Source organism: Trichomycterus rosablanca, chromosome 10 (genome assembly GCF_030014385.1).
Source record: "Trichomycterus rosablanca isolate fTriRos1 chromosome 10, fTriRos1.hap1, whole genome shotgun sequence".
Classification (NCBI taxonomy): domain Eukaryota; kingdom Metazoa; phylum Chordata; class Actinopteri; order Siluriformes; family Trichomycteridae; genus Trichomycterus; species Trichomycterus rosablanca.
In genome coordinates this window covers 30,947,387-30,967,627 of record NC_085997.1, presented here as the reverse complement: position 1 = coordinate 30,967,627, position 20,241 = coordinate 30,947,387, and the positions used below count along the sequence as shown (strand labels likewise).

The 20,241-nt window shown below is 41.0% G+C and overlaps 1 protein-coding gene across 2 annotated transcripts in view; it reads right to left on the bottom strand.

Annotated features, from left to right (window-relative positions):
* Nucleotides 1-20,241, bottom strand: part of snx29 (sorting nexin 29) — a 173,794-nt gene that overhangs the window by 94,448 nt on the left and 59,105 nt on the right. For both annotated transcript variants that reach the window (XM_063003152.1, XM_063003153.1), the window contains exon 15: nucleotides 14,140-14,246. In XM_063003152.1, coding sequence (XP_062859222.1) covers nucleotides 14,140-14,246 — 107 coding nt within the window. The remainder of the gene's footprint in view (nucleotides 1-14,139; nucleotides 14,247-20,241) is intronic.

The window sequence follows — 20,241 nt, the reverse complement described above, 5'->3', positions numbered from 1 at the left end:
GTTTGCCCTGTTTTTTGTTATTAATAAACCTTTAGTTTTGAGTTCATCTCTGCGTGTGTGTCTGCCCTCTTTGTCTCGTCCTAGCCCCCGTGTGACACCTTTTAATTTTAGAGTTTTTCCTTGCCACTGTCTCCCTCAGCTTGCTCAACAGGGGTTTCTGGTCTGTTGGTCCTGGATTCTGTAAAGTTGCTTTGAGACAATGTCCACTGTAAAAAAAAATGCTACACAAATAAATTTGACTTGACTTTCGGTTACTAGTCCAGTACCTTAACCACTAGGCTACATACTATTAGAATTGATTGTAAATCACAAGGGGAACTTATGTCAAAAGCAGCTGACGTGGAATAAAACGCAAACAAAAGCAGGAAACACTTCAAAAATGTGTCCAGTGAGGCCGCTCAGGTGGCGCAGTGGTAAAACACATGCTGGAACCAGAACTGAGACTTCAAATACATCGTATCGAATATTAGCTCTGCCAGCTGGCTAAGGCTGAGCGGCCACATGAACAACGATTGACCTGTTGTTCTGACGGGGTGGGATATTAAAACCGGATAGGGTCTCTCTCATGACTAATGCAATTACGACCTCTGCTTGCTGATTGATGGCGCCTGCACAGAGACGGGAAAAGAGTGCTGTCAGGGTGTGTCCCTCCGTACACAGTGCTGAGCTGCACTGCACTCGTCAAAGTGTAGGTGATAAGATGCATACGGCATGCTGCCCACGTGTCAGAGGGGGCATGGGTTAGCTTCGTTCTCCTCAATCAGAGCGGGGATCGGCATTGGTGGAGAGGAAGCATGATGCAATCGGGCAATTGGACGCACCAAAAAGGGGAGAAACTGCATATATATAAATATATATACAGTGTATCACAAAAGTGAGTACACCCCTCACATTTCTGCAAATATTTTATTATATCTTTTCATGGGACAACACTATAGAAATAAAACTTGGATGTAAGTTAGAGTAGTCAGTGTACAACTTGTATAGCAGTGTAGATTTACTGTCTTCTGAAAATAACTCAACACACAGCCATTAATGTCTAAATGGCTGGCAACATAAGTGAGTACACCCCACAGTGAACATGTCCAAATTGTGCTCAAAGTGTCAATATTTTGTGTGACCACCATTATTATCCAGCACTGCCTTAACCCTCCTGGGCATGGAATTCACCAGAGCTGCACAGGTTGCTACTGGAATCCTCTTCCACTCTTCCATGATGACATCACGGAGCTGGTGGATGTTAGACACCTTGAACTCCTCCACCTTCCACTTGAGGATGCGCCACAGGTGCTCAATTGGGTTTAGTCCATCACCTTTACCTTCAGCTTCCTCAGCAAGGCAGTTGTCATCTTGGAGGTTGTGTTTGGGGTCGTTATCCTGTTGGAAAACTGCCAATGAGGCCCAGTTTTCGAAGGGAGGGGATCATGCTCTGTTTCAGAATGTCACAGTACATGTTGGAATTTATGTTTCCCTCAATGAACTGCAGCTCCCCAGTGCCGGCAACACTCATGCAGCCCAAGACCATGATGCTACCACCACCATGCTTGACTGTAGGCAAGATACAGTTGTCTTGGTACTTCTCACCAGGGCGCCGCCACACATGCTGGACACCATCTGAGCCAAACAAGTTTATCTTGGTCTCGTCAGACCACAGGGCATTCCAGTAATCCATGTTCTTGGACTGCTTGTCTTCAGCAAACTGTTTGCGGGCTTTCTTGTGCGTCAGCTTCCTTCTGGGATGACGACCATGCAGACCGAGTTGATGCAGTGTGCGGCGTATGGACTGAGCACTGACAGGCTGACCTCCCACGTCTTCAACCTCTGCAGCAATGCTGGCAGCACTCATGTGTCTATTTTTTAAAGCCAACCTCTGGATATGACGCCGAACACGTGGACTCAACTTCTTTGGTCGACCCTGGCAAAGCCTGTTCCGAGTGGAACCTGTCCTGGAAAACCGCTGTATGACCTTGGCCACCATGCTGTAGCTCAGTTTCAGGGTGTTAGCAATCTTCTTATAGCCCAGGCCATCTTTGTGGAGAGCAACAATTCTATTTCTCACATCCTCAGAAAGTTCTTTGCCATGAGGTGCCATGTTGAATATCCAGTGGCCAGTATGAGAGAATTGTACCCAAAACACCAAATTTAACAGCCCTGCTCCCCATTTACACCTGGGACCTTGACACATGACATCAGGGAGGGACAACGACACATTTGGGCACAATTTGGACATGTTCACTGTGGGGTGTACTCACTTATGTTGCCAGCTATTTAGACATTAATGGCGGTGTGTTGAGTTATTTTCAGAAGACAGTAAATCTACACTGCTATACAAGCTGTACACTGACTACTCTAAGTTATATCCAAGTTTCATGTCTATAGTGTTGTCCCATGAAAAGATATAATGAAATATTTGCAGAAATCTGAGGGGTGTACTCACTTTTGTGATACACTGTATATATAAATGTAAATCAGTGTAAATCAGCATCTAAGAAGTCACTCTTTCAAAAAGAAAAATGAGACTTGTGAGTAGTGCTGACTAATTCAGCTAGAAAAAATTATAATATATTATAAAAAACAGCAATTCAGCCAAGAGTTCACCAGTTTAAATTCATGTTCTTGAGTTCAGAGAGACTCAATTACACCTCAGCCATGTGGTACACATAGATAAAGCGACAGTAAATCTGGGCTAGCCTGAAAACGATAGCATTAGCAGGTTGTGAGACGCAAAGCTGATGTTGTAGCTGAAGTTTTGCTGACCAACAGGCTACAGAGCATCAGCACAAACACAAGAGACAGAAAGTCAGAGACTCCAGATGATAGTACTGAGATGTTCAAAATGCCAATGACTCTAAGACTCTAAGCAGAAGTCTGGCCATTGAAATGGACGCAGTTCACATCCCAATAATTTGATGTGAAACAAGTGTGAGGTGCGAACGGAGAGAAGCAGCTTAACAAACACAAACAGAACAGAAGTGGCAGGAGGGAGAGTGTGTTAACGCGTGAGACAGTACGAGTGAGTGTTAGTGCTGGAGTCGGTGTCTATTCCACCAGATTCACTCTGACACAGAGGCTTGAGCAGCCGGTCAGAAGTTGCTGATGGAAAATAAATGAAGGCCTGAAAACACAGAGATGCAGCAGAACAGGGGATGGATTCAGACATCAGAACTGAATCAGAGCTGGGCAAATAGAAAAATAGAAATTTAGACACTGTTAATTACATGTGCCTTAATCAGATTCATTTGTTCAGATTGCCATCACATTTGCTAATGCATCAAAATGCAAAGAAGTCTACACTGAGTAGCGGCCAGTGGGTAAATAAAAAATGTATTATAAAAAGAAAATATAAGGGGGGTCGGGTAGGGCAGCAGTCGAGCGTGCTAACACACTACTGCAGAGTGTTCACACTCACAAGTCCAAATCTTAGTAGAGCCACCGACTTGGCCAGGCGTTCACACAAACACAACTGTTCATGTCTAAGGGATCAGAAGTGGTTACCTACTGCTCACCTACAACTTTGCCACCCCTTATTCAGCAGAACTTGTACACTTATACTGCTCATACACTGAGGTCCTTTAATGCTGGTCTTCTTGCCATTCCTAATTTCAGACTAGTCTCAGCAGGGGGCAGATCTTTCAGTGTCATGGCCCCTAAACTATGGAACCCTTTACCACAATCTCTCCATTTCTGCTCCTCAGTTTCATTATTTAAAACTCAACTAAAAACATACCTGTTTTCTCAATATTTTCATCAGTTCCCTCCTGTAAACATTTGATAAAGTTTCGTTGTAAAGCAACCTTGAGCGCTATAAAAATCTAACTTATTATTTTATTACGTGGACACAGACTGGACATGTGTCAGAAGGGACATGTGGTGATCCAATCGGGGGTTGCGCAAAAGACAGCGGATTCACAATTGGGAATTGGAAATGACCAGATAGGGAGATGGAGAGAGGTATTCTATTCTTCCATACTAGTTTAATTATAGTTCTTCTCTATTAAGCTAGTATAGGTGCTGCGAAAAACTGCTGCTTTGTTCAGCGCTTGGCTTGAGTGGTGCAGTAAAACGTCATCAATGAGACAAATCTGTATTTGTGTAGAATAACCATCAAATCCAGTCTGAAAGCTCCACATGTATCTGTGTTTATCTGGATTTTCCTCCTGTTTCACTTTTAAACTTGTGTTACAGCTCAGGGTTCTGAAATATGGTAAGAATCAGCTTTTCCGAGAGCTGAAAAAAAGCATAACATGGTTTAATGTATTAAGACAGCGATCGATTCCCAACTTTTTTTGCACCACGCACCAGTTACATATATGATATAATTTCACAGACCGGCGGGGGCAAAGGGATTTAAAATAGAACACTACACTACACACAAATGATGGAAAATCAGTGGGAACTCAGAGCTTTTTTTGCTGCAACAAGACTCTCCCCCCTAGGGGTGATGGGAGACAATAACACTTGAAGTGTGTTGAAAATGGAAGCAGTGTTTATATTGCTTTTGGCCAGGCGTTCACACAAACACAACTGTTCATGTCTAAGGGATCAGAAGTGGTTACCTACTGCTCACCTACAACTTTGCCACCCCTTATTCAGCAGAACTTGTACACTTATACTGCTCATACACTGAGGTCCTTTAATGCTGGTCTTCTTGCCATTCCTAATTTCAGACTAGTCTCAGCAGGGGGCAGATCTTTCAGTGTCATGGCCCCTAAACTATGGAACCCTTTACCACAATCTCTCCATTTCTGCTCCTCAGTTTCATTATTTAAAACTCAACTAAAAACATACCTGTTTTCTCAATATTTTCATCAGTTCCCTCCTGTAAACATTTGATAAAGTTTCGTTGTAAAGCAACCTTGAGCGCTATAAAAATCTAACTTATTATTTTATTACGTGGACACAGACTGGACATGTGTCAGAAGGGACATGTGGTGATCCAATCGGGGGTTGCGCAAAAGACAGCGGATTCACAATTGGGAATTGGAAATGACCAGATAGGGAGATGGAGGGAGGTATTCTATTCTTCCATACTAGTTTAATTATAGTTCTTCTCTATTAAGCTAGTATAGGTGCTGCGAAAAACTGCTGCTTTGTTCAGCGCTTGGCTTGAGTGGTGCAGTAAAACGTCATCAATGAGACAAATCTGTATTTGTGTAGAATAACCATCAAATCCAGTCTGAAAGCTCCACATGTATCTGTGTTTATCTGGATTTTCCTCCTGTTTCACTTTTAAACTTGTGTTACAGCTCAGGGTTCTGAAATATGGTAAGAATCAGCTTTTCCGAGAGCTGAAAAAAAGCATAACATGGTTTAATGTATTAAGACAGCGATCGATTCCCAACTTTTTTTGCACCACGCACCAGTTACATATATGATATAATTTCACAGACCGGCGGGGGCAAAGGGATTTAAAATAGAACACTACACTACACACAAATGATGGAAAATCAGTGGGAACTCAGAGCTTTTTTTGCTGCAACAAGACTCTCCCCCCTAGGGGTGATGGGAGACAATAACACTTGAAGTGTGTTGAAAATGGAAGCAGTGTTTATATTGCTTTTGGCCAGGCGTTCACACAAACACAACTGTTCATGTCTAAGGGATCAGAAGTGGTTACCTACTGCTCACCTACAACTTTGCCACCCCTTATTCAGCAGAACTTGTACACTTATACTGCTCATACACTGAGGTCCTTTAATGCTGGTCTTCTTGCCATTCCTAATTTCAGACTAGTCTCAGCAGGGGGCAGATCTTTCAGTGTCATGGCCCCTAAACTATGGAACCCTTTACCACAATCTCTCCATTTCTGCTCCTCAGTTTCATTATTTAAAACTCAACTAAAAACATACCTGTTTTCTCAATATTTTCATCAGTTCCCTCCTGTAAACATTTGATAAAGTTTCGTTGTAAAGCAACCTTGAGCGCTATAAAAATCTAACTTATTATTTTATTACGTGGACACAGACTGGACATGTGTCAGAAGGGACATGTGGTGATCCAATCGGGGGTTGCGCAAAAGACAGCGGATTCACAATTGGGAATTGGAAATGACCAGATAGGGAGATGGAGGGAGGTATTCTATTCTTCCATACTAGTTTAATTATAGTTCTTCTCTATTAAGCTAGTATAGGTGCTGCGAAAAACTGCTGCTTTGTTCAGCGCTTGGCTTGAGTGGTGCAGTAAAACGTCATCAATGAGACAAATCTGTATTTGTGTAGAATAACCATCAAATCCAGTCTGAAAGCTCCACATGTATCTGTGTTTATCTGGATTTTCCTCCTGTTTCACTTTTAAACTTGTGTTACAGCTCAGGGTTCTGAAATATGGTAAGAATCAGCTTTTCCGAGAGCTGAAAAAAAGCATAACATGGTTTAATGTATTAAGACAGCGATCGATTCCCAACTTTTTTTGCACCACGCACCAGTTACATATATGATATAATTTCACAGACCGGCGGGGGCAAAGGGATTTAAAATAGAACACTACACTACACACAAATGATGGAAAATCAGTGGGAACTCAGAGCTTTTTTTGCTGCAACAAGACTCTCCCCCCTAGGGGTGATGGGAGACAATAACACTTGAAGTGTGTTGAAAATGGAAGCAGTGTTTATATTGCTTTTGTATCGATCTCTAATTATTTATTCTTTGTGTGGCCCGGTAATAAATGATGCACGGACTGATACCAGTCCCGAACGAGGAGTCAAAGAGGCCATCTCTATGTGAAGAGAGAATGACCATCCCTGAACGGGATGGGGGGGGTGCCGTAATAGGAGCTATACCCCAATCATATGTGAAAGGCACATATGGCCATTGTAATTAATGGTATTTGTGATTTGATCAACTGGATATAAGGTTGGGGTTATTCACCACCAGCTCAGACTGAAGAAGTCACTTGGATGAGTGACGAAACATATTGCTACAACAAACTTGTGTCCAGATGAACTGAAACGGTCCCTTTAAGGGGTATGAGCATGCACATTATTGTGAGAGAGTATTCCGACAGCGATAGATAAGCACGCATAATGATTAGCTCGGGTTGTAGCCTGACTGTTCTATTCTACTGCTGCTATCCTGGATTGTGATAAATAGAAGTGTGGGGGTGCTCCTATGCCTAATAAATACTTCCATTACCCTGAACTGGTCGTCTCCGGTGTGTGTGTTTCCTTCAGAGGACAGGGCAAGTAGCTAAGCGCCATTAGTCTCTGTCCAAGGGGGCTTCCCAACGCTAAACAGACGTTACAACTGTCAAATACAGACATTTCAACACATGTACGTTCAATACATCATGATTCTGTTTTGAGGCTGTACTGTATCTCTGATGTGAAGAAACATGTGCTGTACAAGGAATGAAATGAGGAACCAGGTGTAATCTAACTTGACTGGTCAGACTGTGTCAGGGTGTGTCAGAAGCGGTACAAATACGTGAGATGACAGAGAAAAAAACATTGCATAAAATACAGCATGACTCATGTTAACCCCCGTACTTATCAGTGGTGCACAAAACACTCCAGCTCATCTTAATATTCATCAGCTCATTAGTTCATCACTAATCTTGATTAGGCAAAACATATACAATTCCTCAACATTCCCTCCTCCTCATGTTATTATAATTGTTCTCATTATATAAGCTAATTAATGATTTCTATCACTCGAGCATTAATGTGAAGAAAACAAATGTTCATTTTATCGTCTTTATAGGTTGAGTTAATCTATAGTGTGATAAACTGTTCCTGTATTTTTGGAGGTAAAATACACAGATCAGCCATAACATTAAAACCACCTCCTTGTTTCTACACTCACTGTCCATTTGATCAGCTCCACTTACCATATAGAAGCACTTTGTAGTTCTACAATTACTGAAAGTAGTCCATCTGTTTCTCTACATACCTTTGTAGCCTGCTTTTACCCTGTTCTTTAATGGTCAGGACCCCCACAGGACCCCCACAGAGCAGGTATTATTTAGGTGGTGGATGATTCTCAGCACTGCAGTGACACTGACATGGTGGTGGTGTGTTAGTGTGTGTTGTGCTGGTACGAGTGGATCAGACACAGCAGCACTGCTGGAGTTTTTAAATACCGTGTCCACTCACTGTCCACTCTATTAGACACTCCTACCTAGTTGGTCCACCTTATAGATATAAAGTCAGAGACGATCGCTCATCTATTGCTGCTGTTCGAGTTGGTCATCTTCTAGACCTTCATCTGTGGTCACAGGACGCTGCCCTAGGGGTGCTGTTGGCTGGATATTTTTGGTTGGTGGACTATTCTCAGTCCAGCAGTGACAGTGAGGTGTTTAAAAACTCCAGCAGCGCTGCTGTGTCTGATCCACTCATACCAGCACAACACACACTAACACACCACCACCATGTCAGTGTCACTGCAGTGCTGAGAATGATCCACCACTTAAATAATACCTGCTCTGTGGTGGTCCTGTGGGGGTACTAACCAGTGAAGAACAGCATGAAAGGGGGCTCTAAGCATGTAGAGAAATAGATGGACTACAGTCAGTAATTGTAGTGCCGGAGGGGTCGCAAGTCAGTTGAGTGGCGTCCTCAGATAAAAGTTGGGGGAAAAAAAAAACACACAACTGAACAACTAAGTAGTTTAAAAAGCCAGACACTCCGTTAAATCCAGGATGGACAGATTTTTATGATGGGAGCTAAGATTAAAGCCCTTCTTATGTCATTTTATAAACACTGGCTGTTTAAATTAGGAGCCAAAGAAGCAACATCCTGAAATATATAAAAATATAAACGAGCTGCTGCAGGCTTACTGCTCTGGTGAGAGTTTCCTAGAAGCACGACAGTTTTGAATTTAGGGTCAACGACGTTCTCACTCCTGTTACCTAGATACCACACCACTACATTCAACCACATCTCTAAATATAACCACAGCCAAAAAGCAATGAAGTGATTTAAATATACATAGAGTGGATTTCTGCTCATTTACAATCAACCAGAAATACTGTCAGCTAAGATCATGATGCTGTAGGGTAAATAAATAAAAACAGTGCACATTTGAAGACGTTGTTTCTTCATCAACATTTGAAATATTTGTGCTTGCTTCCTGAAGACAATATGAGAAATTAAATCAAAACAATTTGTCAAGAGAAACAAGTTAAAACTGAACCATAATGCTGCCAGTTCATTGCTAACAGGTCTATTAAACCTATTCTATTTTATGTTTTCAACTTTAATAATTCAGGGTCAAGCTCCTTTTCTATTCCAGAATGACCGTGTCCTTCTGCACAATGCAAGGTCCATAACAACATTATAACAAGTCTGTCGAAAAGGACCTCCAGTGGCCTGCACAGAATCCTGACCTCAACCCAACTAAACAAGTTTGGGATAAACTGGAACGTGGCTTGTGAGCCAAGCCTTCGTGTTAACCATCAGTGCCTCATAAGACTAAACGAGCACAAATTCCCATCACAGAATCTTGTGACAACCTTTCCCAGAGGAATGGACGTTCTTATAACCACAAAGAGAAGAAGGTGTAAGTCAAAAGCTTACTAATGCTCGTGGTTTTGGAATAGTCATTCGATTCTATTGTGCTAGTCCTGGGGTTTCCAACCTGTGGGGCACATCTCCTCTATAATGTGCTCGCAGAAACAGGCTCGGCCGTCACATTGAATAAGATAAGGCTGTATTATCTATTTGAAGTAAATATTTAAATTTGCAAAATGCATCGTATGTATGATGTGCACAACGTTATTTATATTATTTTAGCTTCTCGAAAGATTTCACCAATACCCCTTTTCCACCAAAAAAAACATGGTTCTTGAACCGGTTCTGTTCAGGTTTCTCTGAACCTTGGTGTTCTGTAGAGAACCGACGCGCGTTTCCACCAGTTTTTGAGAACCAAGCAGTGTCATCATCGGTGGGCGTTACTTACTAAGAGTTAAGAGTAGTAATATCATGGCGGAGTGTGTGGATTATGTGCGAGCATTTGTGCTGCTGTTACAGATGTTTTGTGTTTATGTAAAAAGCAGCGATCTAACTATCGGTGATAAGAAGACGTGACGTGTTTGTCTCAGTTGTTGTTTTCTTTAGTTCATCAACGTGAGAGGAGTTTTGTGCTTCGGTTTCACCGCGACTCTCGGCGCAAATAGCCGATTTGCTCAGCGCTCGGCTTGAGCGGTGAAAGATCACTAAAGTTCCACAACATGAACATCCATCTGTGTGAAATAAACATCAAATCCACTGTAAAATACAGCATGTATCTGTGTTTAGCTGGATTTACTTCACGTGTGTTATGCAGCTCGAGGAGTTGAAAAAGCTTCACGCTTTATTTTTCACGTTAAGCGTGTTTCGTTCTGTCCGGGTCACTTTTACCACGTCATATCACACAGTTCACTTTTTTAAAGGTGCTTTGAAAATATAAGCGGCAAACTGGTTCGAAATGTAATCAGGTGAAGTTTAAAAGATAAAAATGCAGCATTAAGCTCCATACGAGACTCCAGCGGACGGCATTGTTGCTGTCGCTGTGCTGTACAACATGACACGCCCACTGACGGACGTCACGGTTCGGGCTGAAAAGCCGAGTATTCTGTGGTGCCAGATTGGTCCGCTAGTTCACTGTCTGGAACCTCTTTTTTCCGGTGGAAGCACGCGGAACCGGTTCAAAATTAAGTTCGGGAACCGGAACGGGCCCCGTGCCGCGTCGGTGGAAAAGGGGTACAAGAGTTTCTTGGTGTGGGTTGATGATGGGGTTGAAGGTTGGCACACGGAAGGGGGCACATGTCCAAAAAGGTTGAAAATCCCTGTGCTAGCCCACCATGCTACTGGCCAGCCAGGCTTCTAAACAGACATGATTGACTATGTCTGAGGACAGGAAATGGCTGAAATGCTGCGATGGATTGCCGCCCTGTCCAGAGTCTTCCTGCCTTACATACAGTGTTTCCCGGTGGAACCAAACCTGCTGTGGCCCTGCTCATGGTAAAGGAAATGATGGAAATTGAAAATAGTTTTGGATTGGGATTTTTATATGAAGTCTGTACAGAGCTTTCTAGACTTTTCTATTGTATTGCTTGAGCTTAGCTTTATATGTGCAGTCACCCTTGTCCTCTTTAAATGAGCATAGAGAAGTTAATTATAATCAGGAATTATGAGGCCTTAACCCAAATTTAATTGTAATTTTACACCTTACTTCATTCTTAGTCTGATTTTAAAATAGAAAAGCCAAACTTTGCTAACAAACTACAATCCAGACTTATTTCTTGTGTTTGTTTATGATCATTTTTGCCACTTGCCAGGCTGCCACTGTAAATAAAAACATTCTATGCTTTTATGCTTTGAGCAAAAGGAAAAACCGCCTAATAACATTTTTCAACACATTGAGTACAACGAACATGGAGCATCATAGTCGAATTGTATTTAATTACCCAGATAGATCACGCATCACTGCTGCAGATGCCTACCCTGACAAAGACTTATCACGCACCCTCTCCGACAGGTATTTTTTTTACCTACACAAGACGGGTTCACACAGGTACAGAAAGTCATGCACTGCTCTCCATTATTCACCATCAATGAGCAGGTGCCATTGATTATAGCAGCAATGCAGAATCCCTTTGACCCGCCCAGCTTCAGACTATTCACGCCCGGCCGTGTACTATCACAGCACTGCTTGTTATTTCCTATATAAATATTTCTCATATTATTGCTGCCTCTAGATTAAGGTTCTGAAAACAGCGTTCTGGTTTTTCAGAGTGGAATTTGTTTCATGTTTCAGTACAGTACAGTAATACCCTCAATATTAACATAAATTTATTAGCTCAGAGCCGCTGCTGCTAAATCTTTCAACTAAAAACAAGCACATAGAAAAGTAAACATCCAGTGGTTTACAACCTCACTTCTACTAGCTTTATACACTGCACACTGATGAGAACATGAAAATCTACTCCACACACTAGATGAACTGCTCTAGATGAAGTGCATTTGTGGGGCTTAAAATGATTACTTCATGAAGACAAGTTAAACAACTGTGTGTAAATAAATAAAAATCGAAACTGAAATATTAATGGTTATGATAAACATAGACCAATCAACCCACATTTTGTCCATGATTTTTTTACGCGACTCAGGCAACACAAACAATGCATCTTACTCTTTCAATTACAAGATGTAACATAAAGCCTTCACAAGAGGGCGTTTGCGTACGAGTTTATTCAAATTTTCTTTCTGACCCATTTTTGCGGCTTGCGACCCACCCAGGGTTTGAATAACCCTGACATAGACTTGTCATTATTTTCTTTTTTTGAAAAAGCAGGATTTTCCTTGATTTCTGCAACGCAAACATGCAACAAAATTTGAGCAATGGAAGAAGTGTAACCAGTTCAAGATGAACATCATGTGCATCTTTCACCCATGGAGGAAATGCATCAGGAAGCACTGTTGGATGATCCACCTTGCAACATACAGAAGTTGAAGGTCTGTTGGTAACGTCTTGGTAACAATATAGCACAGGACTCATTCAGATGTTTTGTGGAGTCCATGTCTCGGCGGGTCATATTAGGCAGATGATCCAAAATGATTTAGCCCTTCTTAAGGTCAGTCAGGTCTTTATGGCTTATCGTATCTGCTGCATTCAACATGTGCACTATGAGTAACTGCCATGAGCCCAACATTTAATACATCACTGATCTTGATCTTCACTATTACTATTAAACCTACACTACTATGTACACTTTTTTGGGCTGAAGTAAACATGCATATTGCAGTAATCTACCATGCAATGTCTCATTTAACTTAAAATTACACTTCCACTTGTTTATTTAAACACTTCCACTTGTTTATTAGGGCAGCTGTAGCCTAGTGGTTAAGGTACTGGATTAGTAATCAGAAAGTTGCAGCCCCACCTCTGCCAGGTTGCAACTGTTGGGCTCTTGAGCAAGGCCCTTAACCCTCAATTGCTTAGATTGCATACTGTAACTGTACTGTAAGTCGCTTTGGATAAAAGCATCTACTAAATGCTGAAAATGTAAATGTTATTAGCTAAAGATACCCAGTAGGTCTCTGGGTCTTTCTGACAACCTACTGATCTGTCTACATAGATGCATTTTACGTCATCATATGCTCTCCTGAGAAGAAAGCACGTCTACATTCTTAGATATTTTAAAATGCTGTCTAATGAGGTGCCTTAATTCTAAAAGATAGTCCAACTGAATTACGAGGGAGCATCTGATGCTTTCATGGGGTGAAGGCAATCCCGGCATTCAGTGCGGCACAACATTTCTCACAAAAATGTAAACAATGATCAAAGAACTAAGTTCTTTTTAATGTAAATAAATTCTCATTGAATTTGAATTTGTATAAATGTGTACAAATGTGATTCATGTGCAAATTCAGGCTCGTCAGTGACAGTTTGACTATTTTCAGTACACGGAGGGAGATGTTAGCTGGCATGCTAGTGGGTTGTGCCACCTTAGCCCATTGGTTTGAATGTCCTGAGGCTAACTGTGTTAGCATAGTAAGTTTGTTTATTAGGATTTTAACGTCATGTTTTACACTTTGGTTACATTCATAACAGAAACGGTAGTTCCTCATTACACAAGATTCATCAGTTCACAAGGTTATATCGCTACCCACTTAGCCACCGTGCCGTCCTAGCTTAGTAAGCAAAAACGGAGGTGATGTAATCACTAAAAAGTGCGTCTGAAGAACCTGCCTTAGAAGTTTAATGTCTTATTAGAATCCTCTCTAATGAGGCAGTTGCCCAGGTAGGCAGTAGGCAGCAAGGCAGCTCACTAGGTTTTCAGACAGACCCGGTGTTTTGGATTTAAAAAATGGTCTTCTGCTGTGCTGTGATGACTAATTACCACCACAAAAGAATCCACACAATCATAATCAGCCATGATAAAAGGATTGCAATGAATTGAAATGGCTTTTCTGTGTTTGCTGAAATGGTGTTGTGTGAGGTGATATGCATAATTAATTAGAAACAGTGTTAGCCCAAGCCCTGAGTACCATCAGGTCTGTGAGCAGATACTAAAAAACGTCTCTACCGGCTGGAATCTTTGGTTCTGGACTGCTGCTTTCTGGTAGTAAATGTTGCATTTCTTTGTGCAATGGAAAACAGGTCCCTTGTTTCCTCACAAAGCTGATCTGAGAGCAGAGGTGTGATGAAACTCACTCACCTCAATCAGCTTCCGCTCGTAACTGGCTGCAAGTTCCTCCACGTCTGCCACTGACCTGTGCTGAGCGGGTACAGCAGAGCCATCACAGCTCCTCAGAGTGGGCAGAGCTGCAGAACAGAGCAAATGCTGAATTATTCACAACTACTACACTAGTACTGCACTTCAGAAAGCAATGACCAGTTACCTCGAGTACAAACGCAGCTCATATTGACAAAATAGCGAAACCTACAAAGACTCGTGTGATCAAATTGTGTGTTATTGAATCAGAAGCGCTTTCAGTCTGTTCCTGGGCAATTTTCTTCTCACCTCTTGGAGGCGTAATCGAAATTCTTTATTGTGCCTTGGGGCGTTTTTTCATCAAGACACAGCATTTGTTCCCTCAAAACGTTTTTGAAAATAGTTCATCACTTAATGGCAGTAAACAGAACTCATCTCGCCTGCAAACAGAGTGTTATCGAGTTTAGAGAATGCTCTCAGAAGTGTGGCGGAAGCTGAGCGTCACGGATTTTACAGGTAGTGTGTGAGAGCTTGTACCTGCCCTGCAGACCTAATTACAGCCCTCAAAACTTCTGACAGATTAACACTAGTCCACCTTAAGAGGAGAGATGCTTTAGGGTGAGCATCATGGAAACTCTGCTCAGAAAGCAGTGGAGGAAACTACAGTGTTTTACACTTTTAACTCAACGTCCCCTGAACTCTTTGAATGAAAAATCTTTGAAACGCAACGCCTTTGTCGAGAAATTTTTACCCTTAAACTCAACGTTTCCCTTAAACTAAACATTTACCTTAAACTCAACGTTTCCCTTAAGCTCAACGTTTCCCTTAAGCTCAACGTTTCCCTTAAGCTCAACGTTTCCCTTAAGCTCAACTTTTCCCTTAAGCTCAACGTTTCCCTTAAGCTCAACGTTTCCCTTAAGCTCAACGTTTCCCTTAAGCTCAACATTTCCCTTAAGCTCAACATTTCCCTTCAACTCAACATGTTCAGCTTTTTTTATTTTTATTTATTTATTTTCAAATTAACAATGAACAGTTGCTTTGTTCAGCGCTCAGCTTGAGCGGTGCGGTAAAACATCATCAAAGTGTGCATATGAGACGAATCTGCGTTTGTGTGGAATAACCATCAGATTCACTCTGAAAGCTCCACATGTATCTGTGTGTCTGGATTTTATTTACTGTTTCACTTTTAAACTTGTGTTACAGCTCGAGGTTCTAACAAACTGTAAGAATCAGCTTTTAATTTCAGTTTTTATATTATATTTGTGTTATTTTCAGTGTATAAGTGTCAAAAACAATCCCATTATTTTACATAAGCCTAAAATATATGCAAGTCCACAGGACCATCAGAGCTGCTGTCTTATCCACTCAAACCAGCACAACACACACTAACACACCACCACCATGTCATTGTTACTGCAGTGCTGAGAATGAACCACCACCCAAATAATATCTGCTCTGTGGGGGTCCTGATCATTAAAGAACAGCATGAAAGGGGGCTTACAAAGCATGCAGAGAAACAGAGGGACAGGGGATGCCTCTGCAGCAGCAATGAGGAATCCTTTCAACCAGCCCACCCTCAGGCACGGCCAATCATGTCCGTGTACAGTGGTGTTCAAAAAAATAGCAGTCCAACACCATTAACCTGATAAATCACTTGAAAGTGTAGTAGGGTAATGAAAACAAAACAAAACCAACAATTAGGACATGCATGCCGCTGATTCTGAGTAATTGAAGCATTAATTGAAAGGGGGTTGTTCAAAATAATAGCAGTGAGGAGTTCAATTGGTGAAGTCATTCATTCTCCAGAAAAACGGGTGTCGGTTTTGGCCCTTATTTAATTTAGGAGGGTGGCAAATGTTGCACACGTTGGTCATAGCTCATTTTCTTTTGAAATACTGGGTAAAATGGGTTGTTCCAGACATTGTTCTGATGAACAGCATACTTTGATTAAAAAGTTGCTTGTAGAGGGAAAAACATACAGAGAAGTGCAGCAAATTATAGTCTGCTCAGCTAAAATGATCTCAAATGCCTTGAAGTGACCAAAACCTGAAAGACACGGAAGGAAGTGTGGAACTACTGTTCGATTGGATCAAAGAATAGCCAAAATGGCAAAGGTTCAGCCAATGATCACCTCCAGAAAGATCAAGGAACATCAGAAGTTACCAGTGAGTACAGAAGATGATTAAGTGAAGCCAATTTACCAGCAAGAACTCCTTGCAAAGTCCCGTTGTTAAGAAAAAGACAAGTCCTGAATGGGTTAACATTTACCAAAGAACACATTGACTGGTCCAAAGAGAAATGGCTCAACATTTTGTGGACTGGTGAAAGCAAAATTGTTCTTTTTGGGTCTAGTGGCCGTAGACAGTATGTCTGACGACCCTCGAGCACTGAATTCAAGCCAAAGTACACTGTGAAGACAGTAAAGCATGGTGGTACAAAATGATGATATGGGAATGTTTCTCATACCATGGTGTTACACCTATTTATCACATACGAGGGATCATGGATCAGTTTAAATATATCAGAATACTTGAGGAGATCATGTTGCCCAATGTCAAAGAAGAAATGTCCTTAAAATGGGTGTTTCAACATGACAGTGACCCAAAAGATCTTGGTTACAGACAAACAAGATTGAGGTAATAGAGTGGCCAGCCCAATCCCGACTTCAATCCCATAGAAAACTTGTGGGCTGATATCTGAAATGCATTCTTTTGAGGCAAAACCCAAAATTGCAGAAGAACTGTGGAATGTAGTCTAATCATTCTGGACTGGAATACCTGTTCAGTGGTGCCAGAAGTTGGTCGACTCCATGCAACACAGATCTCGGAAACAATTGTTATGCCACTAAATATTAGTTCAGTAATTTAAAGTAAAGTGAAACCTCAAACATTTTCAGTTTATACATAAATTTTTTGAGTTAAAAAAAAAAAAAATGCTGGCACTGCTATTTTTTTGAACAGTCTAATATTCATTTTTTTTAACTTTCTGTAAAGGATTAACACAAATTGGCTACATTTTGTTAATGTTTTGATTTAGAATTGAAAGTGTAGTATTTTCAGTGCATTTGCATTCATGGAAATAAAAGTTATTATAATGATTTTGCGCTTTATTCACTTTTTAAAAATCACTGTTATTTTTTTGAACACCCCTGTGCTCAGCTGGCTGATAGCAGATGGTCACTAAGTTAATGGGTTAGCAAGCAAAAAAATTTTAAAAAATCAATTACTGTTCAAACTTTTTCTGTTTTTACTGTTCTAATAATAGTATAAGGATTAAATCTACCAAACAATTCTAATGTTGTGTAATTTACACAACAAAAGGAAAGACCAATGATTTTAGTAAGTTGTTTTATCTAACAGTTTGTTTGTGATTGCTTATGCACAGAACAAAACCATCACATCAGATAAATTTTTTCTTTGTATAAAGTGAAGTTGAACCTGAGCAAAAACTAAACACAGGCACTTATGCCATTACAGGGAAAGTGAGCGTTCTGTTGAACAAGCTTATGTTTCCATGAATGTGGACGGGCAGATAATGAAATATTCTGTCATATTGTTGCAATAAAAACCACAAACATCTCTCTCATTTCTTCATATTGATTGCAGGTAGCAAGAATTGATTAGTTTGTGGGTTCTAGACAGCTTTAAATGAGAGCCGAGATAAACACAGCATTCCACCTTACAAAGAGAAAGAGAGGTTATTCTTATCTAAATAAACCATAGATACACCATAGACGTGTGTGGGTCTGCAGATTTATAGCCATTAATTATGTCTGTTGCCAGGGAGGACAGGAAACAAAAACAGCATTTTAATGGCAGTTGTAGCCTAGTGGTTAAGGTACTGGACTAGTAAGCAGAAGGTTGCCGGTTCAAACCCCACCACTACCAGGTTGCCACTGTTGGGCCCTTGAGCAAGGCCCTTACCCCTCAATTGCTTAAAAACTGTATACTGTAAGTCGCTTTGGATAAAAGCGTCTGCTAAATGCTGTAAATGTAATGTAAATGTAATCATCCGCACCCTGTTAAGGATTTTTACATGTGATAACATTTTAATTAAATACATTTAATATACTTAAATTTTTTTTTTTAATGGCGCTCAGGTGGCACAGCAGTTTCTTATGCGAGCTCACAACTACTAAGATCCATTTTTGAATCTTAGTGCTATCAGCCAGCTGGCCATCTACACAGACATGATCAGCTATGTCTAAGGTGGGAGGATGGAGGTGGCTGAAAACATGCTAAGAATTGGCGCCCTGTCCATGTGCCTTGTGTCCTGTGTTTCCCGGTACAACCTGTCCAGCCATGATCCAGAGCCTTAAATATTTAAACAGCCGTAGCTTTAGCACATGGATTTGTTGTTTTGCATGTTATTTAATTCCTTTTCTGCATTTTTCCCTATTTTTCCCAATTTAATCACATTTAATAACCCCATTATATCTCCTCCATTGCTGCACACTTCTAACCTGACCAAGGAGGGCACCTAACACACGCCCCCTCTGACACATGTAGTAGCCAACTGCACATAGAGATCAGTATCACATAAAGAGTCACACAATGCTCTCCATTATTCACCATCTCTGTACAGGTACATTTGACCAGTGCTATCAGCCAGCTGACCACCTACACAGACATGATTAGCTATGTCTGAGGTGAGGGGATGGCGGGTGGCTGAAGACATGCTAAGAATTGGCGGCCTGTCCAGGGTATTCCTGCCTTGTGTCCTTTGTTTCCCGGTACAACCTGTCCAGCCATGACCCTGAGCCTTAAATATTTAAATAGCCGTAGCTGTAGCACATGGATTGGTGGTTTTTTTCCTAAATATTTCCCCCTAAATTAAGCAAATAAACAGTGATTGAGCATGAGACTAAATCAAAAAGTTTATTCCCTGTAAAGAATCTAGTCCCCTACTCTGACCAAGGAGGGCTATACGTGATGCACACCACTCTGACCTGTGTGCAGTAGGCAACTGCTTTTTTTGACCTGCCCGAGTTGGGTTCACACAGAGACCAGTATCACGTACTGATAGTCCCACACTGCTCTCCATTATTCACCATCTTTGAGCAGGTGCTTTACACCAGCCAGCAGTGGCCAAAACTCAGAATCAGTCAGGTGCTCTTTCACGAATATAATACAAGCACTGATTTTTCTTCTCTGAATTCCACTGTGTTTATTCTCTTTAGCAACTTACTGGATAAGGTGCAATTTTAGCAGGCTGGCTTCTTAGTGGCATAGTGTTTAGGGTGGCTAGTACTTTTTCACAAGGTTAATATTAATTAAATAAAATTAAACAAACTCTACTGTATTATTAGTATTAAATCTTGAAACGAATATTTAATACCAGAGGAAATTGGAATGGGAGCAGTTACTTTTGCACCACACAGTATACAAACTATAAAGAGCTGAGGATGTGTAAGAAATAAGTCAGGACAGGAAATGTTTACTACTTTCCAGTAGCCCAAAATTTTCAAGATCATAACACAGGCCAGTAAGTCACAACCTCGTCAGCTGGACGGCGACAGAACAAACTCTGACCTGAAGCGGACAAAAGTTGGTTTCATTGGCTGCACAAACTTATTAAATGTATAACAGCAATTAGGGCTGGCACCAATCTGATACTCTGTATCGATATCGATCCGATATTGGCCCAAATCACTGGTTCGGATATCAGAAGGAAAAAAAAGTGTAATCTGATCCGATACTGTTGCTTAGTGACTCTATTATTATTTATTTCTTTATTATTGCTAGTTATAACTTTTAGTTCATTTTAATTCTGTGTTTGTATGATTTGTGTAAATACTATTTATTTAAAGTATCCTCCAGACCACCCAAGCAGAATGGGGGTCCCTGCTGAGTCTGGTTCCTCTCAAGGTTTCTTCCTGTAATTTAAGGGAGTTTTTCCTCGCCACTGTCGCCCTCGGCTTGCTCAACAGGGGTTTTTGTAACAGGGGTCCTGGATTTTGTAAAGTTGCTTTGAGACAATGTCTATTGTAAAAAGCGCTATAGAAATAAAGTTGACTTGACTTGACAATGTTTGTTTGTTTGTTTATTTTAAGGTTTAACGCCATGTTAACACATTGATTACATTCATGGCAGGATCACTGAAGTT